At 39.3% G+C, this 24,303-nt stretch overlaps 2 protein-coding genes across 4 annotated transcripts in view; one reads left to right on the top strand and one right to left on the bottom strand.

The window, feature by feature from the left end:
* HACD3 (3-hydroxyacyl-CoA dehydratase 3) overlaps positions 1-3,341 on the top strand; it is a 48,627-nt gene extending 45,286 nt beyond the window's left edge. Inside the window, exon 11 of the mRNA XM_003784435.2 lies at positions 1,627-3,341. Coding sequence (XP_003784483.1) covers positions 1,627-1,703 — 77 coding nt within the window. The 3' untranslated portion in view covers positions 1,704-3,341. The remainder of the gene's footprint in view (positions 1-1,626) is intronic.
* Positions 3,342-4,036: 695 nt separating this feature from the next.
* INTS14 (integrator complex subunit 14) overlaps positions 4,037-24,303 on the bottom strand; it is a 30,755-nt gene continuing 10,488 nt past the window's right edge. For all 3 annotated transcript variants that reach the window (XM_023510129.1, XM_023510128.1, XM_012801904.2), the window contains 9 exons: positions 21,711-21,866; positions 20,793-20,911; positions 20,101-20,243; positions 18,443-18,535; positions 15,918-16,062; positions 13,138-13,271; positions 10,063-10,181; positions 7,356-7,421; positions 4,037-4,900 (listed from right to left, as the gene is read on the bottom strand). In XM_023510129.1, coding sequence (XP_023365897.1) covers positions 4,649-4,900; positions 7,356-7,421; positions 10,063-10,181; positions 13,138-13,271; positions 15,918-16,062; positions 18,443-18,535; positions 20,101-20,243; positions 20,793-20,911; positions 21,711-21,866 — 1,227 coding nt within the window. In that variant the 3' untranslated portion in view covers positions 4,037-4,648. The remainder of the gene's footprint in view (positions 4,901-7,355; positions 7,422-10,062; positions 10,182-13,137; positions 13,272-15,917; positions 16,063-18,442; positions 18,536-20,100; positions 20,244-20,792; positions 20,912-21,710; positions 21,867-24,303) is intronic.

Consider the following 24,303-nt stretch of genomic DNA (forward strand, 5'->3'; position numbering starts at 1 on the left):
AGAGGTCTTGGTCATTTAGTATTAAGAGGGAAGAGACCTATACCATAGCTTTAGGAACCCTTAGCATGGCAGTACACGGGAGGCGTACAGTTAAGTAATATATATCCTGGGTCTAAGTCATTTGCACAAGGTTAAATTTTATTCCATTTCTTTATATTTTTCATTTCAGCAAAGGGTATAATCTATTTCAGAAAGACATCTAACCAAAAACGTTATTTGGCTTTTGAAGACAGTAAGCTCCAGCTAGGAAAATGCACTTATTAAAAATAATTCTTTATTACTGTAACTAGGCTGCATGAAATTGTTGTAATAAAAGTGATAAAGATGGCTGGGTGTGGTGGTTCACGTCTGTAATCCTAGCATCCTGGGAAGCCCAGGCAGGAGGATCACTTGAGTCAAGAGTTGGAAATCAGCTTGAGGAAGAGCCAGACCCAGTCTCTAGTAAAAGTAGAAAAATTAGCTGGGCGTTGTGGTGGGTACCTATAATCTCAGCTACTTGGGAGGCTGAAGCAGAAGGATCCTTGGACCCAGGAGTTTGAGGTTGCTGTGTGCTAGGCTGACAGGGCACTCTAGTCTGGGCAAGAGTGAGACTTTGTCTCAAACAAAACCACAAAACAAACAAACAAAGTGATAATGAGGAATAAGTATTGGAACAACTCTTAACTAAAAGTTAGTAGGATAAAAATAGTCTAATGTGTAATTAACCCTAGTATCTTTTCTTTCTATTGTTTTATACTAATTTGTAAGATTTTATGCTCATTTAGTTTGCCTATAGTTGTTCTTGTTCTTTAGAATGAGATAAATCCTAAATTCACATTTACAGTTTTGAAGCAGTATATATAAGCCTCCAATTAACATTGGTATATAAGTCAAAGCACTTTTTAAAACATACATTCATTCCCTAACAAGAAGGCTTATTTTAAAGACGTACTTACTTTTACTCTATTGTATAAACAAGTAAATTAAGGTGAGGGTAAGCTGCAGAACTAGTCAGTGGTCAAGCAGGATTGAAACTTGTTTCTGACTCTGAAATCTTGTGTTTCTTGATTTGCTGAATTATTCTTCCTAGAAAAGTCTCATGCCTTTTAGACTACTGAATAATACATATTCATGAGTAGCCTTGAATTTTTTTTCTGCACTTCACATTTGGGCATTTCATTGTACATAAATTTTACTATAAAAGAAAGGGGAAAAAAGAATATTGAACTATACTTAATGAAGCATTAAGGGATAAAGTATAGTGATGTCTGCAGCTTATGTTGAAAAGCATCAAAACTGAGATGGACAGAGGGATGAACAGGTATGTGATAAAGCGATCACAGTAAAAGTTGAGTTTAAATCTAGGCAGTATTCACCATACAATGATTTTTATCTTTTTGTATGTTTGAAAATTTTTATAAGGATGTTGGGGGGAAATTAAATTGTAAACCCACTGAGGAAAAATTGGGTTATCTCTATCTCTAGTGCATTGTGAACAATTTGTTCTAAGTTGTACTTCCTGAGCAACTGCAGTAATCTTAGTGCTGGGAAGTAAGAAAAACAGACAGCTAGAGACTGTCCCTGCCCCAAGAGCTTCTGGGTATAAATAAAGATTCTCATTTCTAATCGGCCTCTTCTTTTTTACAGGGTTATACATAAATTTTCGTCACCTTTATAAACAGCGCAGACGGCGCTATGGACAAAAAAAGAAAAAGACCCACTAAGAAAGAGATTTAGATGGCTTCTTGCCAGTTGAGCCTAATCTGTGATTCTTACAGTTTTACCTTCTTGTACCAATGTAAATGTATTTTTTTTTTTTTAAGTTAAACCATTAAATTCTCAGTGAGGCTACCTTCCTTTTCCCCGTAACAGTCCTAAATTTACTGTATTATCTTGGTGTAGTACTTGCATGACATGGATTCCTGATATCTGATGACAGGTTCATTCTCTTGCATTCAGTTAACAACAGCAAAACGCTCAGCCCACCCCACCCCACTTCCTGCCCAGCCTCTTTCAACATGCCAGAGTTACTCTCTTAGAGCTCTATCTTTACATCGTACTCACCATTCTTACAGTTGGGATTTGTTCTTTTTAGCTATTGCTTGTGAAAAAAGCAAAATTTTACTCCTCTATAGAAGGCTGTTAAAAGTGACTCAGGTAGGACCTAATATATTCTGTACCCAGGGGATTACTTATTGAGTGGGGTGGCACTGACATCTTAAAAATCAAGTGGACACAGTCATTGATGAAACATTTCTGAGTCAGAGTGGGGCTAAAGAACTTATTTTCGGTATCTTTTGGCATAACATCTCTTACTGCAGCGTGGGCATTAGGGAGGCCCAGGATGATATGAGCGGAACCAGTCAGAACCTTGGAACACTGCTTCATTCTTAGCTAAATCAGAACTATTGTCAACACTAAAGACAGATGAAACATGATTTAGAAAGCAGTGAAACTGTAAGAGTTGCAAACTCAAATGGCAGCATGGGTCAGAAGGGAGGGAACACAAATACGCAGGTCAAACTGGTAATACTACAGCTGCTGGCAACGCAGCCTGTGACAAACTGGAAGCAGCAGAGGAGGCCAAACCCACCTCCAAATTCTCGCCTAAGCTGTACACAAACTTAGAAATGTGTTAGTCGTCCTTCTCTGTACTGGCTGAGTCTATTTACTCGTGTTTTTGTCCCAAGTGAGTGATGGGACTGTGTATTTTTGAATAAACCTCAAAAACACTTGCTTTTATTCTGCTGTTGTTAGATTGGCTTTTTTACCTGTCTGTAGTAGGATGCTGAAAACAGAGTGGGAACTTTGAGTGGATAATCACCAGGTGATCCTTTAACAAGGATTCTAGGCAAGAAACCCGCCAAAAGTGGAACTAAAAAAAAATCTAGACATATGGTTGGCCATTGTAAAAAAAATTGTTTCCTCTAATACATTTGAAGTAAACCAAGTAAAATGTGTTAGAAGTAACACGTGTATAAAAGAATTTAAGGCATAAGCTCTTTCTGTTCTGCCATTCTCCCTGTTCCTGGGGGAAAGGGGACCCATGAGTTAATGCTGTTTCACTGAGCCCAAAATGGAAAGTCTGACCTAAAACATTTGATTAGGATCGGCTGGCTGATTTTCTAAAAATTCATTGCACTGAAGGATGTTTTGAATGCGTGTAACATGTCAACACTTGTTTATATTGATTCTGATGTTCTTTCAACTGTGTATTGGGTACATCAGCTTTGCAGTAGACTATGCTGCATCGTCGTGGCAAAATTCTGTATTCCTAGTGATTGTTACAAACCCCTTTATTGCTGTCTGAGGAAGTGAAAGGTTGTGTCTTTCTATTAAAATATTTACAATCAAAATCCTAATAACTTGTGCTCTAAATTCATTTAATCTAATGGTTTTCCAGCTGTTAATGATAAAATTACTTTGCTCAGGCAAAATCGTATGTTCAGCACATGAAACCAAAAATAGTTGCTCTGGCCAAGCGCAGTGGCTCATGCCTATAATCCTAGCATTCTGGGAGGCCGAGGCAGGTGGATTGCCTCAGTTTAGGAGTTCGAGCCCAGCCTGAGCCACAGTGAGACCTTGTCTCTAAAAATAGTCAGGTGTTGTGGAGAGCACCTGTGGTCCAAGCTACTTGGGAGGCTGAGGCAAGAGCATCGCTTAAGCCTGAGAGTTTGAGGTTGTTGTAAGCTGTGATGCCACAGCAAGCACTGAGGGCAACAAAGTGAGACTATGTCTCAAAAAAAAAAAGTTCTTTGGATGAAACCTGAGGGAGTTACAACAAAGTAGGTGCAAAGAGCAATTGGAAAAGCATTGATGTTGTAAATAAAGCCTTGAGAAGTTGCCTAAGGTCATGCTTTATCCAAGGTCATGATGCTGACTGTCTTTGGCATCAGTAATCTGTCTGAATCTGCTGACCACAATTTTGCTTAGGCAATGAGGCCTAATCAGTGCCAGAAACAGGAAAGTCAGTATGGAACCCAAGAAAACCTCATGATGTATGCCATTTAGAAAGTGGAAATTCAAGTGGTAGGGCAGTCCAAAAAGCAAAGGAACATTAGTTTCACAGTGAAACTATCTTATAAAAAATCCAACATTTTATTTTCATTAAAAAAGTGAAGAAACCGGAATCATTTTATACATGGTTGTTCTTTAAAAGTCTGTATCTCAAAACATGCCAAAAGTACCTAAGGTCCACGACCACAATTTGCCCAAGTCCTAAGGAAAGTTCTGAAACTTAGTGGTGTTGGGTTTGTACTTAGCAAGTCCCTAACAGTCTGAGTTGTTCATCCCAAGAACAAAGCTTGAAAGTGCCTTTATAGTTGAGATATAAAACTGGAGAGAAGATGCTTTCAGGGATCCAGAGAACCCTTGCCAGTCAGGTTTCCTGAGGAAGGCAGGGGACCTCTGTGCTGTTCGGTCATTCCACCTTCTTAGCAGATGTGCCCATCATGGGAACCACAGCTACCTTTAGGGCTTAAAGATTCTAAGTCCCCAGAGCTAAAGTTAAAGCCCAACCAGCCAGACCATTGTCACATTAAGAGTCACTGAAAATAGCCTTCCTGAGTCAGCTGCAGGGAGGTCTTTGGGTAGCTATTCCAGAGGTGAATATACTGGAAACTAAATCATTTTCAAATGAAATGAAAAAAGAAAGCTCCAAGAGTCAGCTTCACATTCTGTCAGTGCTGCTCCCAGAGAAGTCTGTATGCAAAGGTGTGATGTTCTGGTCATAAGCCGCATACTCGGAGGTGCCTGTACTGGCCAGCTTGAGCTGCTGGGCAGCATGGGTCAGCTGGAACGCAGCATCGGGGTGGGCAGTGTCGGGTAGCAGTGTGCACTCCCTTTCCAGCATGTCAGCCACCCCTTTCAGCAGGTCCAGGAAACCAAAGGCCAACGCAGCCTTTCGTAAACGGTTTAGTTCCTGAAACAAGACGGAAAACACCAGTGTTCTGAAGTGTGTTCTCCTCATCATGTGCTTTCTAAGTGCCCAGCTTAGAATAAGTTACCCTCGACCCTGAACTTTAGGGAGTATTTTTATATGGGAACAGATGTTTAGACAGAGATGCCAAGAACAAGAATGTGATGGCATAACTGGGAGTGGGTCTTCTACAGGTGATTGAACCTAGCTAAGGCAGGCCAGTGAGCTGACTGCAGGGCAGGCTGTCATCACAGGTTGTCGTCATAGTTAATGATCTCCATTTATGCCATATGTGGTGGTAAGCACTTTGCATAAATCATTTTATTTACTCATAACAATTAGGAGGATTACTGTATTTTGCTGTATATAATGCACGCCCTTTTTTTGCCCAAATTTTTGAGGGAAAAATAAGGATGCGCATTACACATAGGTAGTACGGCTTGGGAGCAGGGGAGCCCAGTGGGCCTCCCAGGGTCACTGTGCCCTCTCGCCAGGGTCTGCAGCGTTCACAGGGCTCCAGTCCAAGAAGATCTGGGATCTGTTGGGAGTAAGCCAGACTGGCCTCTGCCAACTGCCCCAATCAGGGGAGGAGGTGGGGGTGGGGCTAGCAAGGTGGGCTGCAGCTGTGTTGGGTGAGGGCCAAGGTCCTCAGGGCCACACAGAGGGGACTGGGGAACTCTGTGCAGGCCCGAGGGACTTGCGTTGCTGCCTACAGGCCAAGCAGCCTCAGAAGCTTCTGCACTGCCAGTTACATGCATGGCCATCAAGCTGAAGTCTCACACTACCACATGGCAGGGAGGGAAGGGCTCTGGGGAGAGAGGGAAGGAGCAGCCTTCACAGAGTAGGCAGCTAAGGGAGGGCAATGAAATCTGCATGTTTACCAGGGCAGTGTTAGCCCTCCCCAGACATATCTCTCCTGGCTGAGAGCCACTTTCTCAAGGGGCATTTTCCTAAAAGTTTGGGCCAAAAACATGGGTATGCATTATATAGAGGAGTATATTTTACATGACAAAATAAGGTAGTTTTCTTCTGTTACTCAGATGTGGAAAAGACTTGCCCCAAATCTTGGTGTTAACCCTCTGGCACCTTTTTGGCAAGGCTTCCGACTGAACGATTAAAATGTTCAGAAGTCCCTGGCAGAGCCAGACTTCGGAAAGACTGCCACAAAAAGCATGGCTTGGTAGTGAATGGAAGCACAGAAATACAAAGTGCTCCATAAACTACTTAGTGATCTGGGCACAGTGTGTAGCCTAAGTCTCAGAGGACTCACAAAGTGAAAGGCTGAAGCAGTCAGTTGCTAGCAGCCCTTTCCAGCTCTAATATGTAAGATTATATAAAACTAGAAAAGAGAAATAGGTTCTCTGACCACCTCTCTACTATCACCTGTTAAAAACTAAAAAGTTCAGAGGAACATCTAAGAACAAATGTGTCACCCTGAATAGCCCACTGTGTAGAAGTCTCTGTAGGGAGATGGGCTGCAACCACAGAGGGCTGATGAGGGCCAGTGTGAGTTATGGATTTCAGGGAGGGAGGGGCCTGGCTGGCTGAGAAGCTCCCTGGGTGAACCCTGATTGAATAAAGCTGCCTTTGATAGATTTTACCAGCTTGCTACATAATCAGGTTTGAAAACAACAGTAACATAGGGAGGCGCCTGTAGCTCAAAGGAGTAGGGTGCCAGCCCGTATGCTGGAGGTGGTGGGTTCAAACCCAGCCCTGGCCACAAACTGCAAAAAACAAAACAAAACAAAAAACAACCCAAAACAGTAACATAAAGGTAATGAGCTAACACCCAAGTAGCATGTATGTTCTCTGGAAGGAGGCTCACCTGCAGCAGCTGGCTATGTGTGCTTGGTTGAAGATTAATAAGCGAGGACACAGATGACAACCCAGCACACCTTCTGCTGCACTTAATTTAATTTCAGCCAAACACCAGAAGGACGGAGAGAAGACCCCACCCCCACCCCCAACCCTTGTAACTTAGTATTTTCTTTAGTTATGATTCTGTAAGGTCCCCTTTGCAACTCATAAATTTGTAATTTTAGAAGTCATTCCAGGAAGCAGCTTCTCTGGTGTTCTAAGAATGTTCTGGGCTTCTGGGCAACCCCTCATCCCAAGAAGCCACAATACTGGTTGCCTGGGGTGGGACGGATTACCCATATAGGAGTGGTGAGGAGGGTTCAGGGCTATAATCCACAGGTCCTTCCAGCTGCCTCCCTCAGCCATTCACAGCAGCACCAATAGTGAAACCCTCCTATTGTACAGAACAAGGCCATTTAAACACTTCTAATCCTTAGATTTTAGGGCAGGAATAGACCACTTCTACTGATTTTACTTGATGAAAAAACTGAGACAGAAGTCAGATATTTCTAATTCCGGCCCTTGTCCACACTACTACCTCACAAGTTCACTATTTATTTTGGGCATATCCTCTTTTCCATTAAAATTCTGACAGTCTCACCTTATAGAATGTCTGTGTTTTTTCAGGTAGTTTCCTTGCATTTCTTAAAATCTTCTGTACATCTGTCTATTAACAGTAAAAAAATCCAATATTAGAATTCTGTGGTAAAAAGAGGAAAAGAATACAAAAGGATAGCTCTAAATGTTAGAGAAATATAGCGCTAAAACTATAAAACTCTTAAAAGAAAACGTAGGAGTAAATCTTCATGACCTTGGATTTGGTAAAGCATAAGCAACAAAAGCCAGAATAACCCCCCCAAAACAAAAAAACATAAATTTGACTTTATCAATATTAACATCTTTTGTGCATCAAAGGACACTTACCACGGGTGTGAAAAGGCAACCCACAGAATAGGAGAAAATATTTGCAAATCATATTTATCTACTAAAGGTCTACTATCCAGAATATAAAGGAACTCAACAATAAAAGACAATTAATCTAGTTGAAAAAGCAAAGACTTGAATGAGACAAAGGACTTGAGTAGATATACTTCTCCAAAGACCTACAAATGGAAAATAAGCACATGAAAAGATGTGCCTTACAGGTCTTTAGGGAAATGCAAATTAAAACCACAAAGACTCACCACTTTATATCCATTACAATGGCTAATGGAAAATAAAGAGTACTGAGGAGGATGAGGAGAAACTGGACACTTTATACATTGCTGGTGGGAGTATAAAATGGTATGGCTGCTGTGAAAATGTGTGGCAATTTCTCAATAAATTACACAGAATTACTATATGACTTAGCAATCCCGTTTCTAAGTATATACCCAAGAGTATTAAAAACAAATGTTCAGACAAAACCATGTACATGAATGTTCATAACGCCATTATTCATAGTCAAGCAAAATGTAACCCTAATGTCCTTCAACTGAATGGATAGACAAAATGTGGCATAAAATGGAATATTACAGTACTGATGTGTACTACAACATGAATGAACGTTGAAAGTGTTATGCTAAGTGAAAGGAGGCAAATACAAAAGCCACAAATTACATGATTCCATTTAGATGCAATATCTAGAACAGACAAATCCACAGAAATGGAAAGCAAATCAGCAGTTGCCAGGGCCTGGGAAAAGTGGGGAAGGTGGAACCACCTGCTCAGTGGGGACAAGGATTTCATTTGGAGTGATTAAAATGAAACTAGATAGTGGTAATGGTTGTTTAACTTTGTGAATGTACTAAATGCCTCGGAATAGTACACTTTAAAAAGGCTGAAATGTACATTTCATGTGTATTTTACCACAGTAAAAAAATATACCCAGGACTAAAACAAAATTTAAAAAATAATGTAAAAAAAACTCAGCTGGCTTGGCGCCCGTAGCACAGTGGTCATGGCGCCAGCCACATACACTGAGGATGGCAGGGTCAAACCCAACCTAGGCCAGCTAAACAACAATGACAACTGCAACAAAAAAATAGCTGGGTGAAGGCAGCTCCTGTGGCTCAAAGGAGTAGGGTGCCGGCCCCATATACTGGAGGTGGCAGGTTCAAACCCAGCCCCGGTCAAAAACTGCAAAAAAAAAAAAAATAGCCAGGTGTTGTGGCAAGTGCCTAGAGTCTTAGCTACTTGGGAGGCTGAGGCAAGAGAACCCCTTAAGCCAAGGGTTTAAGGTTGCTGTGAACTGTGATGTCATAGCACTCTACCGAGGACCACACAGGGAGACTTTGTCTCAAAAAAAAAAAAAAAAAAGAAAGAAAAGGAAAAATTCAGCTATATACCTGGTGGTAGAAGTGGTTTTAATTATCCTGACAAGGAGGTGCTGGGGTCAGAGGCAGGAGGAGAGAGACCCAGGTTTTCTAACAGAGACCTATTCCCCTTTAGCTATGGCAGGATATGGCTCAGTCTTTAGGAGGGCTCAAAGAGGCTATGCAGTCAACAAAAGCTACTTTTGTTGTCCAGGTGGCCTGACTGCCTCTTCATTTGGCTTAGGTTGGACTTACTCATTTGGGTAAACAAATGTAAATAAAGGTGATCAAAGGAGAACACAGTGTGAAGAATGATTTTTAAAAATGGGTATAAATGACTTTATGTCAATGGAAAGAAAAATGTCCCTGTGTGCCTTAGCTGAGTAGCTGGCTTGGGTTCTACTATAGGGATGGCAGAAATAACCACATAAAGACTTTTACAACTTTTCCAAAACTACTGTTAAAGACAACACCCATTATGTTATTCAATGCCTTACCACTGAAAAACTTTATTATTATTATTATTATTTTTTTTTTGCAGTTTTTGGCTGGGACTGGGTTTGAACCCGCTACCTCTGGCATATGAGGCCAGTGCCCTACTCCTTTGAGCCACAGGTGCTGCCCTGAAAAACTTTAAATTTCAACGCCAGGAAATGTGCTTCCTTTTATCAGATGAGAAAAACTATATAACCCAACATGTTTCTTATTTGACCTTAGTTGCAGGAAGCTCAAAGACAAACTACACAAATATAATTATCATTTTGCCTCAGGTTCTTGGCACAATTGTCTTCCTTCTTCCTTTAGGATTCTTATTGCTTTAAATCTTATAAAAAATTATTTTGTCATTATGTGTTTTACTGTAGGCCACCTCAAATCCTTTTTAGAAATAATGACAAACATTAGAAGTAAATTAATTACTAAGTATCAAAGGAAAGGAAAATCAAATCAAATGTCTGCCTGCCTGTCCAAATGCTTCCTCTTGTCCCCAGTGGAAAGCAACAAATGGTAATATACCTGCAGGCCACTGGGTTTGATCCAGACAGTCACATTCTGGGCATAACTGCGTTTGTTTTTGGGCTGCAGGGGAAATGGGCTCTTATTGTCATCCTCACCATAAGGGTTTTCTTTAGCATCTTAAAAGAAAAAGACATCTGTGAGATGACATCTGGCAAAACACAATCAATTACATTTCCAGTTAGGGTAGAAGCTTTTTGAATCACTCACATCATTTACAGCCTATTAGCTTTGTTAATTAGGAAAATCCATTAACTTCAGTCAGGTTGAGGGACCTGTTCTCAATAGAAAGCTACTGATAAAGAGACCAATCAAAAGGAAGCCCTCGTAAGTAAAGAACAGCTTAATGTTTTTAAGAAACAAGCTTCATTTATCTGCTTTATAGAGTAAACACATTTTATAGTAAAATATCTAGGCATATATAGTAAATACACATTTTAAATATATATGGATATATATTCACACACACACAGTATATATGCAATTCTATGTAGTTCAGCCCAGAGCTCTCCAACAAAACTTTCTGCGATGAAGGAAATGTTTTAACTTTGTGCTGTCCAAGAGGATAGGTAGCCATTGGCTACTGAGAACTTGACATATGGCTAGTGTGTAAGAAACTGAATTCTAAATTTTGTTTAATTTTAATTAAATTTAAATAGTCTCATGTAGCTAGTAGCTACTGGATTAGACAGAATAGGTCTAGACAGTAAAAAAAAAAAAAAAAAAATTGTATCTAGCCAAACTAAGGGCAAGAGAAGAAATATTTTTGTTGGACCTGAATCTAGACTACTGAATCAGAATCTCCTGCCCCTACCAAGATTTCTAAACAAGTTCGCCAGATTTGTGTTTACTTATTTTGAATTGACATGTAATAACTGAACCTATTTATGGGACAAAGTATGATATCTATATCCACATATACAATGTGTAATGATCAAATAAGGAAAACTGGCATGTCTTATCACCTTGAACATTTATCATTTCTTTGTGTTTCTTTGATCCTTTCTTCTAGCTTTTAAAAAATATACACTAAATTATTAACCATATTCACCAGAACATTAAAACTTTGTCCTCTGGAGGCCAAGGCAGGTGGACTGCCTGGGCTCATAGGTTCAAGACTAGCCTGAGCCAGAGTGAGACCTCGTCTCTAAAAATAGGTGGGCTTGTGGTGGATCCCTGTAGTCCCAGCTACTTGTGAGGCTAAGGCAAGAGAATCGCTTGAACCTAAGGGTTTGAGGTTGTTGTGAGCTATGATGCCATCGCACACTACTGAGGATGATAAAGTGAGACTGTCTCAAAAAACAAAACAACTTAGTCCTGTCACAGCTATAATTTTGTACCCATTACCTCTCCCTATCCTCCCCTCCTTACCATGCTTCTAGTCTCTAATGATCACAATTCTATTCTTATAGAATAAGCTCGATTGTTTTAGCTCCCACATATGAATGAGAACATTTAGTGTTTAGGTTTTACTTTTGTATACAAAAACTCGTATCTGTGAGCTACTGCCCCTTTTAACTATTGGGAATACATTGATACTTATAATTAAAATTTTATATTCAGCTCTGCTCTCTCTTAACTCCAGACTCCAACAAAACTGTCTCTGGGCACTTCTACCTCTAGATCTCAGGCACAAACTCAACACGCATGAAATATGTGGTTCCCAAATTTATACTCTTCTTCCTCTTTTTCTATTTCAATTAATAGTACTGCCTGTTTGTTTGTTTGAGACAGAGTCTTACTTTGTCGTTCTTGAATTACAGACATATTGCACAACTCCAGGAGGTACCAGCACCTAGAACACAAATCTCCTCACTAGTGCCCCAGTTCTCACTGTAGCCAGAAGGGCCTGCCTGATCACATTACTCCTCTTAACAGCTTCCCAACATCTGCAGGATAAAATCCTGCTTTTTCATACTGCAGATGAGGCCTGCTCCACTTTAGCTACCACTAACCTCCAACCTAACTCTATACCCCCCATGCCCACGCTCACATTTTGTGTTCCAGCTCCCTTCCTTTCTATAGGAGTTCCATTTGCCCAGGATGCCCTTCTTCCTTCATTGGCTCAGCTAATTCCTCCTTTTCTTCAAACCTTAGCTGGGATGTCTCTTTGTGAAGATTGTCCCGAGTCCTCAGGCAGGGCAGATTACCATCTCTTATAGGCTAAGTCTAATTTATGCCAGTCTGTGCATATTTCTCCACTTCCCACTAGACTTTGAGCAACTCTAGCTAACTTTTATCCCCTAGGCCTGGCACAGTATAGGTTGCTTGGTAGATGTTCCTGAAATAGAGATGAGCCCAAGTGAGTCAAGGATGACTCTACAATTGGAGCTAGAATAGTTAGTAGCACAAACCTTCAATCAAAAGAAGGAAATTCAGAAGGAACAGTTTAAAAAGAAAGGGCTGAGAGACAATGGTGTGTAATAAGCTGAGTTTGAGACTGTGGCAGAATATCCAAGTGGAAAGATGCAACTGGGAACTGGAAATATGACATTTCAAATTCCAGGGAGAGACTGGGTGGGACTAGAGTTGCAGATCTGGGGAGTCTGAAGCTATTACAGCTGCTGAAATAACCAAGGAAGAATAATAACCCAAGAGAAGAAGCCAAAGAACATGTGGGAAACTATGAGGCAGGAGGAAGAAAAGACAAAATGAGAAAGAAACGTTTTAAAAGAAAAAGTCAGATAGGTACTAGATGCATTGTCAGGAAAGCTAAGGGAAAATGGTTTCAAGAAGAAAGATGGATTAAATTATCTAGGAATGACAGGAAATTACTTGGGTTGAAAACAGAACATCAAGAATAAAAAAATTTATGAAAATTAGCTTTCACTCTAAGCAGTTACAGTATTTATGTTTACTTAAAGTAATCTAAATGTTAGTTCCCCTCAGCTGTGAAATTTAGGAGTTCCTACATAAAACTCTCCTTGGAGTTCTTCATATACATATCCAGCATCATCAGAGACCATAGCATATCCGTAAGGGAGATCAAGCAGCTCTCTGACCACATAATCAGAGACATTCAGAACAGCAGAAAGGAAACAAAGTAAGACAAGTAAAATCTGATCTGGATTATACCTGAAATAGGACCCAACTGTGCCATTTTCCCTAGCCATGGGAGAGGTTCTGGGCCAGGCTCAAAGAGAGACATCATGAGGTTTGATTTCTTCTTGCTGTCAGCTTGGGAGTAGAGCATTCCATGCCATTCAGGACTAGATGGAGAGAAGATGGAAGATCAGAAGAACATCAAGCCTGAAACTGTGAAATTAAGTCAGTCTAGTGAGTTTGTGTTTTGCTCTTGAGGGACAGCGTGTTCAGCTTTGAAATCAGGCATATTACTTTTACCAAAATCAAATCCTAAACCTGTAAATATATACTGCTCTCTCAATAATATTTCCTTTCTCCTGTGTTATTATGCAGGTTAAATTATGTGTAAATGGAAATCAAAAGCAGTCTCAAAAGAGAAAAAACAAATTAGAAAGGGGACTAAGTACTTGATGAGGAAGAAGAAAAGCTGTGACCTACAGGTCCTTTTAGCTGCTTCCGTGAGTCACTCACAGTAGCACTAACACAGAGAAGCCGCTAACACAAGAGTACAAAGCCATCATCTCATTTCTTTCTTTCTTCTTTTTTTTTTAGACAGAGCCTCAAGCTATTGTCCTAGGTAGAGTACCATGGCATCACAGCTCACAGCAACCTCCAGCTCCTGGGCTTAAGCGAGTCTCCTGCCTCCGCCTCCCAAGTAGCTGGACTACAGGCACCTGCCACAACACCTGGCTGTTTTTTGGTTGCAGGTGTCATTATTATTTGGCAGGCCCGGGCTGGATTCGAACCCACCAGCTCTGGTGTATATGGCTGGCACCTTAGCTGCTTGAGCTACAGGTGTCAAGCCCATTACCTCATTTCTTAATAGACACTCTGTGTCTACTTTCTCACAGGGCTTCAGATGAGTCTCATGTTTAGTGCCAGTACAAGGAGCTTGGGTGCCAAGAAATACAAAAGACTAATGCCTAATAAGAACTACATTCTTCTTTTTAGACTGGCTAACTTTAACTACAGCAGAAATGGAGCCATGTTTCCACTGGTTAATCCTTATCTCTTGAACTTCTGTATCAGTCAACCCCAGATGATGGCCAGAAGATGATTAGTCACCTCCTCTTTCCTAACAATTAGGTATTATAGAAAAGAAAGCAGATAGTTTTGCAGATTTTGAGACCGCAGAGAATGTAAAAGCTAGAAGGGCTTTCCTCACAGGAAAGGAATACAGCACAGAAGTTGTGAGTATGGGACCTGGAGTGAGAATGCATGGATAAAAATCTTGTCTGTCTCATTTACTAGCTGTGTGAGTATGGGTTAAGGTCCATGACCTCTCTAAGCCTCAGCCTCCTCATCTATAAAATGGGGATAATGTTTAGCCTGGATAGGAAGAATGGTCCATACCCTTGACCTCCCTTGTGTCTAAGTCCTGCCTAGGCTTCCACCAGCAAATAGGCTGTGGTACCACATTCCCTGACCCTCCTTTACCGCCCAGCCTTTTGCAGAGGAGCCTTGGGATAACTCATGTGAAGTTCTTTGCTATCCTTTTGTAGAAGGTGCTGCATTCACAATACTATGACAATCTAACTTAGAGAAAATTGCTAAAATAATTCACATCATTTAGGACTCATATGGTTGGAATGGCTAGAAGACATTTAATTTCAGTTTGTTTTATTTCTGTACTTCACTATGAATTTGGGGCACATATGCTTTCTGTGAAGGACTTTTCAAATTACACTGACAACACATAAAGAAAAACTTTTCAGTGTTACCACTTCTTCCTGGAACGTAGTCTTGCTCACTAGTATTATTAGATATCCGTGTACAGAAGTATGCAGTTATTCTGGTTAATGTTTCATATTAAAGAATATATTTGTAAATTGTACGAAGATCAGTAGTTAACTTTTTTTTTTTTTTTTTTTTTTTTGTGTTTTTGGCTGGGGCTGGGTTTGAACTCTCTACCTCCAGCATATGGGGCCAGTGCCCTGTTCCTTTAAGCCATAGGCGCTGCCCAGTAGTTAACTTTTTTTAAGTTCTTAAAAAGTTAAGATTATGTGTTAGACTTAAAATTACAGTGAATTTTTTTTTTAATACCTTTGTGACTAGCAAAGGTTGTGTATTTATGGAAAAAAAAAATAGGATGCCCTAAATAAAGGATATTAGAGATAGGTTTTGCTCTTCATTTTCAGAATTATAACACTGCTGATATTATTACAGTTACTCAGAAGTTCTCTAAGTTATCAAATATAATTTTTGTTTTATTTAGAGACAATTCCTGCTCTTTTGATTCACTATTACACCAAACTCTAATTCTGTCATTAAATCTTTTAACTCTGTAAAAAAAGGGGAGATGATGTTGATACCTCCCTCTCTCAGTGTTGTTGTAAGGGTTTAAATGTGGTGACATATGTAAAGTGCCCAGAGGAGTGTTCATAAAATACTTAATGTCAGCAGCATCTTTTTTTCATTTAGTTCTACCCCGTTATGTTTCCTGGTATAGATGAGGCATCTGTGAATCCTGTCTAAGATCCTATTGCAAGTTAGTAGCACTGCTATAACCAGAACCCGTATATCCTAGCTGGGATAGGGTAAAAAAAAAGAAGAAAATGAATTTAAAGGCAATATAACTAAAAAGGCTCATTTTATACCTATTCCACCGGATGATTTAAAGAGCAGTTTAGAGGGCAACAGCAGGGGGCAGGGTATGGTAGGTAGAGGAAAAAGGTGACAAAGACCTTTCTTTTTCTTTCAGAAAACTATGTGAAATACTTTATAAACTGATTTTCCACTTCATTCAAGCAAATTTAAACAAAGTTTCCTACCCTAATTGAACAATTGCCACCATTCCTTCTACTTTTAGACTGCCATGAAGCAGGACACAAAAGTTGGGTATTTTGCCTGCAATCTGATTGGCTGAATTTTCATCTTCATTGTCATCAGTGATGCCAGTACCCACCTCATCGCCTTCTGTGAAAAGAAGAAAAAAATATACTCAGGTCAGCTATAAAAACTCTAAACTCCCATTGTATCTCTAGTCTTAAAAGGAAAGTGTACGGAATTATACAACAATATTGTAACAAGTAGGAAAACTCATTCCAGCTTTCCAATGCCCATATAAAAATCAGTTTTCTAGCTGGGCATTGTGGCGGGCATCTGTAGTCCCAGCTACTTGGGAGACTGAGGCAAGAGAATCAACCCAAGAGTTTGAGGTTGCTGTGAGCTGTGATGCCATGGCACTCTACCAAGGGTGACATAGTGAAACTTTGTCTCCAAAAAATAAATTAATTAATTAAATAAATCAGTTTTCACATGTTATATGAAGTTCATTTATATAAATATCCAGAATAGGCAAATCTATAGAGACACAAAAAATATTAGTGGTTATCTGGGGCTAGAGAGTTAGGGCCTGGGAATTGATAGTTAAAAGAGTGCAGTGTTGGGCGGTGCCTGTGGCTCAGTCGGTAGGGTGCTGGCCCTATATACTGAGGGTGGCGGGTTTGAACCCGGCCCCGGCCAAACTGCAACAACAACAATAAAAAATAGCCTGGCATTGTGGGAGGCACCTATAGTCTCAGCTACTCAGGAGGCTAAGGCAAGAGAATCACCTAAGCCCAGGAGTTGGAGGTTGCTATGAGCTGTGATGCCAAAGCACTTTACTGAGGGTGATAAAGTGAGACTCTGTCTCTAAAAAAGAAAAAACAAAAAAAAGAAAAGAAAAGAGTGCAGTTGTTTATTTTTAGGTGATAAAAAAGGTGATGGTCACACAATTCTGTAAATATATTAAAAGCCACTTAATTACATACTTTAAATGGGTGAAGTGTATGGTATGTGAATTATATCTCAGTAAAGCTGTTATTAAAAAAAATCCATTTTCTACAGTTCTACTCAGATGCTGAGTGAGATGCTATCTTGGGGTTTTAGGCACCCATTTAAACAGAACAAGATACAGAGAAGTCAGACTTGGTTTTTGTGTTTGTCTTTTAAAGAGACAGGATCTCACTGTGTTACCTAGGCTGGAGCACAGTTGTGCAATCGCAGGTCACTATAACCTCAAATTTCTGCACTCAGGTGATCCTCCTGCTTCAGCTTCCAGAAACTCAGGAGATTCTAAGTGTGAGCTACTGTGCTCAGCTTCAAATTTGTTATTAACTGATAGCCTTCAGATAGCACGTGAATCCAAGTTCCCAAAGGTAAACAATGATTGTAAGCTTCTGACTGGCCTCTCTCCAGCTCCAAGTTCCCTCATATATTCTGCTTACAGATGAATCTTCCTATAATTAACTTCCCTCTGAAAATATCTGTTTGCTGGGTGGCATCTGTGGCTCAAAGGAGTAGGGTGCCAGCCCCATAAGCTGGAGGGAATGCATATAGCTGTGCATTCAACAATCCCTACGACATGGGCCTATTCTGCCTTCCCATATTTTTCTTTCTATGGTTCCCGTATATAAACACATTAGTTTGCTCAATTTCTTTCTTGGCAAATATATGGGCATGCAGAATTCCCATAGGACCTTAGAAATAAGGAAAATCCAGTTGTTCTTTGAGAACAGTAAGGTATATTATAAATTCAGTGATCATAATAAGCTATCTATGGCTCCAAGATTCTGTCTGTGAATGTGTGATCAAGTGGTTACAGAATACCCAATTCTCCAACTGAGATAATATGGGCTTATGTGGAATGTGATCATAACTCAGTAAGTAGAAATATGATCCATTACATACACTTCTTAGAGAAATCTGATAAATATAAAGTGATGGTGAGCCTAGAACAGACAAAAAGAGAATTTTAAAAAGCTAGAGGCTAGCACTCTCTAGAGAGATGATGAATTCGGGGACATGACTTGATAGCTGCTAGAGCAGCATACCCTAAAGCAATGAGGACCCACAAGGGCCTGGATTCACCCATTCACTCACTGCTATTTACTGAGTATCTACTATGTGCTTAGCACTAGTAGAACAAAGAACATGTGTGATTATTGAAACTGTATCTGACTTCCCCATTTATCAGAAGCAATCTTCAGATAACTATACTATGGCTTTCTTAGCATGTTCTACTAGCAAAAGAAGAGCCCTGGACAAGGGACTAAGTCTTATCATCTCTAGAGAGGACTTCCACTAAAAATTCACAAACCAACACACAGTATGTATTGAAATGGTCTCAACAGTGGAAAGCAATAGAATTACTTTTCTGGTATAATAGGCAACATTCCACTTTCAAAAATCCAGCCCTGTAAATTATTCTTTTCCCTTATATTCTGCAAAAAGCGCTATCCTACTATCTAACATTTAAGAATAACTTTAGATAATAAGATTTCATATGTATCACTGGAGTAGGAAGAGAACTCACCTTTGTTAAGTGCTATAGGTAAGACCAGATGTCTGGACAGAACTGGGGGACTTGAAATATCGGCTATATCAATAAATCCCACTATTTCCAAATCTGAAAAGAAGGAATCAACATAGAATTAATTTACTCTATGGGAAAGTACATTATTTTTACCACTTGAGTAGAAAAGGCCTACTATATTTTAAAGTAATTTAAATATAAGTTGTAACAAATATCTAAGATTTAAAGTTTACATGGGACGAAAAGGTCTACTCAAAGTTACTCATCAACAACAACAACAAAAAACAATGATGAATCTAGTTGATTTGAAGCTCACATGATGATATTTGGTGCAGTTTAATACACTGTTGCCTAGTCACAATGAAAGAGATGGATGCCTTGCTTCAAGATAGCCAGAAGCTAAAGGCACAAAAAATAAAAAATGTGTTGACAGCTCTTCATTCTAAAACTCCTTAAAATATGTGTACCCCAAATCATGAGGATTTACTGTGTACTTAATTATTTATTGGTTGAATAATTACCTATTGAGTGGCTACTAAACTTCAGACACTATGCTGGGTTCTGTGGCTGCACGGTGACTGAAACAGTGATGACAGCAATCCCCAAGAGGTTTAACATGTACTCATCACTCAAGGAGTCCACCCACCAATAGGAGACAAGTCTCCTCTCCTTGCTATATTTGACACTTCACTTTGCCTATCTTAGCTAAGCATAGTACCTGCAACAGAAACCAGGTAAAGTCATAATATAAGCAGTAGGGCTAGGAGGATACTGTATGTCACAGCTGAGTGCTTAGAGATCATCTAGTTGATTACACCCACCTGGTCAATAAGAACTAGAGGAAGTGACTTCCCAGGGTCACAGAATAAGAGTTACTTGGCAAAATCTAAAAGCTAGCCCTTCCTATATGACCTTAATTATGATGCTAATCAATCTCAGCACCTCTATTAAGAATCACTCCCAAAATTTCAATGCTAGTGAATCCAGCCATGATTTCCAACTCTAGCAATTTGTGGATATAAATGTCTAGAATTGGAGGTTAACTTGTGACCTCACCATAAAAGACCAATATTCTGCCACCCCTTAGGTGGCATTCTACATTCCAAAGTGCTGATGACAATAGCACGCTAGTACAGGTTGAGTTTCTCTAATGTGAAAATCTGAAATCTGAAAAGCTCCAAAATTAGAAACTTTTTGAAGACTGATATAATGCTCAAAGGAAATGCTCACTAGAGCACTTCAGATTTTGGATTTTCAGATTAGGGATGCTCAATCATTAAGTATAATACAAATATTCCAAAACCCAAAAAAATCTGAAATCTGAAATACTTCTAGTCTGAAGCATTTGGGATCAAGGATACTCAATTTGTATCAGAATAAACATTTCTTTTCAATCCTCCTAGAGAGAGAAGAGTAAAAGTTATAAAACAGTAAAGATAACAGAAAGTTTTTTTTTTTTAATTGAATGATAACTATATACATTAATGCCATTCTGGGGTACAGTGTGGTGTTTTCACATACAATTTGAAACATTTCCATCAAACTGATTAACATAGCCTTCATGTCATTTTCTTAGTTATTGTGTTAAAACGTTCTTATTCTACTCTTAAAAAGATTCACTTGTACCCTTGTAAGATAGAAGTTTTTTTTAAAGTTACCTGTATTAATGACTTTAGGGATAGGATCAATTTCTTCATCTACGACAAAAGGTTCTGGCCTGGGGAAGACTTGTACATCAGCGGTTAGATGGCCACATTTGAGAACAGCATGGAAAGGTGTATATGCCAGGTCTATCAGTTTTCTAGAATATGATGATTAATTGTTATAGGAAGAGTAATACAATACATGCAAAAATATATATATATATTTTTTGCTGTTTTTGGCTGGGGCTGGGTTTGAACCTGCCATCTCTGGCATATGGGGCCGGCACCCTCTTCCTTTGAGCCACAGGTGCTGCCACAAAAAATAATTTTTTAAGATCCAAAGTTTGTTTTCCTTTTAAACCAGTTCTAAAACTAAGAACTGGCCATTTGTGAAAAAGAACAAAATCTGACATTGTGGTAAGAAAATTTCAATTCTGAAAAGGCGCAAATCAAGTTAATCTTTGAAAAGACTGAGTCATAAGGAAATCAATATCTACAGGCATTACAGATTTAGTTGTGCTTAATTTAAAAGGAAATGAGCCTTAAAAACACTCTTACTACCCATAATTTTATCTGAAAAATGTACAACTTGGGAAAAATGAAATGATACAGTCAGAAATAGTAAAATAGACATTCTTGATGGATATCAAATTATAATACTGTATTATATTATAAAGAAGGCAAAAAAGCTATAAGCATATACTCACCCAAACATAGACTGTACATTTTTCAAGCACAGGGGACCATCAATAGTAAAAATCTGTCCCTCGCCATTGTTTAAATCTATGAGACGTTCAAGGCATTCCAAGGAATCGGTGCTCTGAAGCTACAAAGCAAAAGAGATGAACCCTTTAATGTGGCACAAAATGCCAAATTATTACCAGCAAACCAAGGTCAAAGCCATTACAATAACATAGGCAATAAATAACATTGTTTTTTTAAGCAGTCAATAAATAACAGATGATTTCCTAAAGTTATTTTTTGTGAGAAATAATAACTATAACAATTTTGACTCAAGGTTACCCCAGATGAATGTTATATAAAATGAAAGCAGCAAAGCTATTTCACTCAGAAGTAATTTTGTGAAGATTCTCAGAAGTGACCACAGTATTTACTTATATAGCATCTTCCCTCCAAAGTGTTTCTAAAACCTTTTGGTAAGAACCATCATTATATTTTACAAAGAGATAAACTGAGGTGAAGAAAGGCTAAACAACCTTCCCAAATAAAGAGAAAAACTAGGAAGTAAAGTATTTAATAATACACATCAAAGCAACTTTACCAAAAAAATCAAAGCACACTTCTGTCAACATTTCTGGTAGAATACACATAGGAATTCCTAAATGAGGTTAATAACTAATTCCCAAAAGAGCACTTTGACTCTTCAGCATTCATCAGTGGGCTGTATAACTCTAGATATATTCCCAGATGGAGTAACATTCTGAAATTTCAAAAAACATTTGAGATCCAGCATTTTTTCTAACAGAGTGATAAGCCTCAGCTGAAACCAATGGAGTTCAATGTTATAGTATATGCAATAAAGTATTAATGGTATACACTAAAAAATAAACTGAACCCTCATATATACCTTATCAAACTGAAAAGAACTTAGTAAAAGGTATTACCTCCTCCAAATTTGCCATGCACATGATATATAACTTAGATGGGAAAGGAAAAGGTAGTGGAAATCTGTTGTTCTCACTTCGTTGATTGTGAGTAGCTAGGGAATGTCGTAGTGACCCTCTACCAATGCCAAGACAGCCGTCTGTCACCAGAACAACCTGTTTGCAAAAAGAGGTTTGTATATTAAACTACATTATCTAAAGCAGTCCCATTTAGCACTGTTCTCATTGCTAGAAAGAGTTATGAGGGAACTTTGTGGGGTGAATGGAAGCCTACTCCATACTGTAGGGTGAAGAACACTATATTTTAATTGCAGTAGTGGTTACATGGGTGTATGCATTCGTCAACACTTAGTAAACTGTGTACATAAGATCAATGCATTTTAGTCTATTTAATCTAATTAAATCTTTTCTAGAAAGCTTGCCTCTGAACACTTAAAAAAAAGGACAAAAGCATTCATAACTAATTCTTACTTAATTGTATTAAAACTAGAACCCCTCATCTTAAATTAAAAAGTTGGGTACCTAAGATACCAATATCAAAAAATAATACTGTGTTTCCCCAAAAATAAGACCTACCCAAAAAATAAGCCCTAGGAGGATTTCTATGCATTTGTTAAATATAAGCCCTACCTGGATAATAAGACCTAGTGATGGGTGTGGCTATGCAGAGCGGTAAGGAAGACTGGAATACCTTTTATCTGCCACAGCTCCTTTCTCTGAACCATTTGCACGTGCCCGGGTGCACGGGTGGTAACCGCAGTGGCAGGCACATGCAAACAGCTAGGGGAAAGGAGTTCACACATCACTAGCACCAATCCCACCAACAAGGTTGGCTCCCCTGTGAGGTTCCAGAAGATGACTTAACTGTATTTGAATAAATATAGATTGTTGTATTATACATAATAAAAATAAGACATCTCCTGAAAATAAGCCCTAGTGTGTCTTCTTGAGAAAAAATAAATATAAGACAAAATAAATATAAGATTGTTGTATTATATATAATAAAAATAAGACATCTCCTGAAAATGAGCCCTAGTGTGTCTTCCTGAGAAAAAAATAAATATAAGTATCTTATTTTCAGGGAAACACGGTACAAAGACCCATTTCACAAGTGTCCCTAGCAAGTAAGAGTGCAGAAGTCTTTTATTTTCAAAGATGACAAACGTTATCCCTGGTCAATTAAAATGACAACTGCTTTAAACATATAAAGGTCAGGCTTGGTGCCCATAGCTCAGTGGTTAGGGCACTGGCCACAAGAACGGGGGCTGGTGGGTTCGAACACAGCCAGGACCTCCTAAACAACAATGACAACAATAACAAAAAAATAGCCAGGTGTGTGGTGAGCGCCTATAGTCTCAGCTACTTGGGAGGCTGAAGCAAGAGAATCAATTAAGCCCAAGAGTTTGAGGTTCTTGTGAGCTGTGATGCCACCGCTCTCTACAGAGGGTGATAGTAAGACTCTATCTCAAAAAAAAAAAAAAGCCATTTAACCAGAAGTATACATGATCTTTATTTATTTATTTATTTTTTATTTTTGGAGACAGAGCCTTAAGCTGTCCCCCCTGGGTAGAGTGCTGTGGCATCACAGCTCACAGCAACCTCCAACTCCTGGGCTCAAGCGAGTCTCCTGCCTCTGCCTCCCAGAGTGCTAGGGACTACAGGCACGTGCCACAACGCCCGGCTATTTTTTGGTTGTAGCCGTCTTTGTTGTTTTGGCGGGCCCGGGCTGGAGATTCGAACCCGCCACCTTAGGTGTATATGGCTGGCGCCTTAGCCACTTGAGCCACAGGTGCTGAGCCTACAAGATCTTTAAAACACATTCTTAATGTATTATTTAAAAAAAAAACCCAAAATAATACCAACAATGGATGGTAGTTGGAAAATCATTTTCCCTTCCCTAACTGCTTCAGAGTGATTGTGTAGGGGGTGGACTTCCCAAGTATCCCAAGGAAGGATTATTTTTGCTCTCCCTATCCTAGTCCAGTAACTTGATAATAGGCCATTAAGGCATATTAGGTGGTTACACCATGTGAAATACCAAGATTGGCACTTATTTCTAAAGCCCAAGAATGCTTGATAGAATTCCTGGAGGGTTGTCATCTTCTGGGAAGATAGACCACAAGGCAATTTCCTTTTCTAGGTATCAATAATTGTTAAGTAACATTTTATTAGTACCACTAGCCTTTTCAGATGCTAGATGATAATAAAATATTTCATGAAATGTCAAAATGGAACAGACTTTACTCAATAATGAAGACACAGCCCAGCTTGGTTTAAAAATTCCACATTTAGGCCAGGTGTGGTGACTCATGCCTATAATTCCAGCACTCCTGGGTGGCTAAGGTGAGAAGTTTGCTTAAGCTCAGGGGTTCGACACCAGCCTGACTAGAGTGAGATCCTCGTCTCTATTAAAAATAGAAAAATTAGTGAGGCATGAGGTGGGTGCCTGTAGTCCCAGTTACTCGGGAGGCTGAGGCAAGAGAATCACTTGAACTCAAGAGTTTGAGGTTGCTGTGAGCTATGAGGCCAAAGCACTCTAGTGAAGGTAACAAAGTAAGACTTTGTTTAAAAATAAACAAACAGGCTCGGCGCC

This window comes from Otolemur garnettii, unplaced genomic scaffold (genome assembly GCF_000181295.1).
Source record: "Otolemur garnettii isolate 467f Iridium unplaced genomic scaffold, OtoGar3 scaffold00011, whole genome shotgun sequence".
Taxonomy (NCBI): Eukaryota; Metazoa; Chordata; class Mammalia; order Primates; family Galagidae; genus Otolemur; species Otolemur garnettii.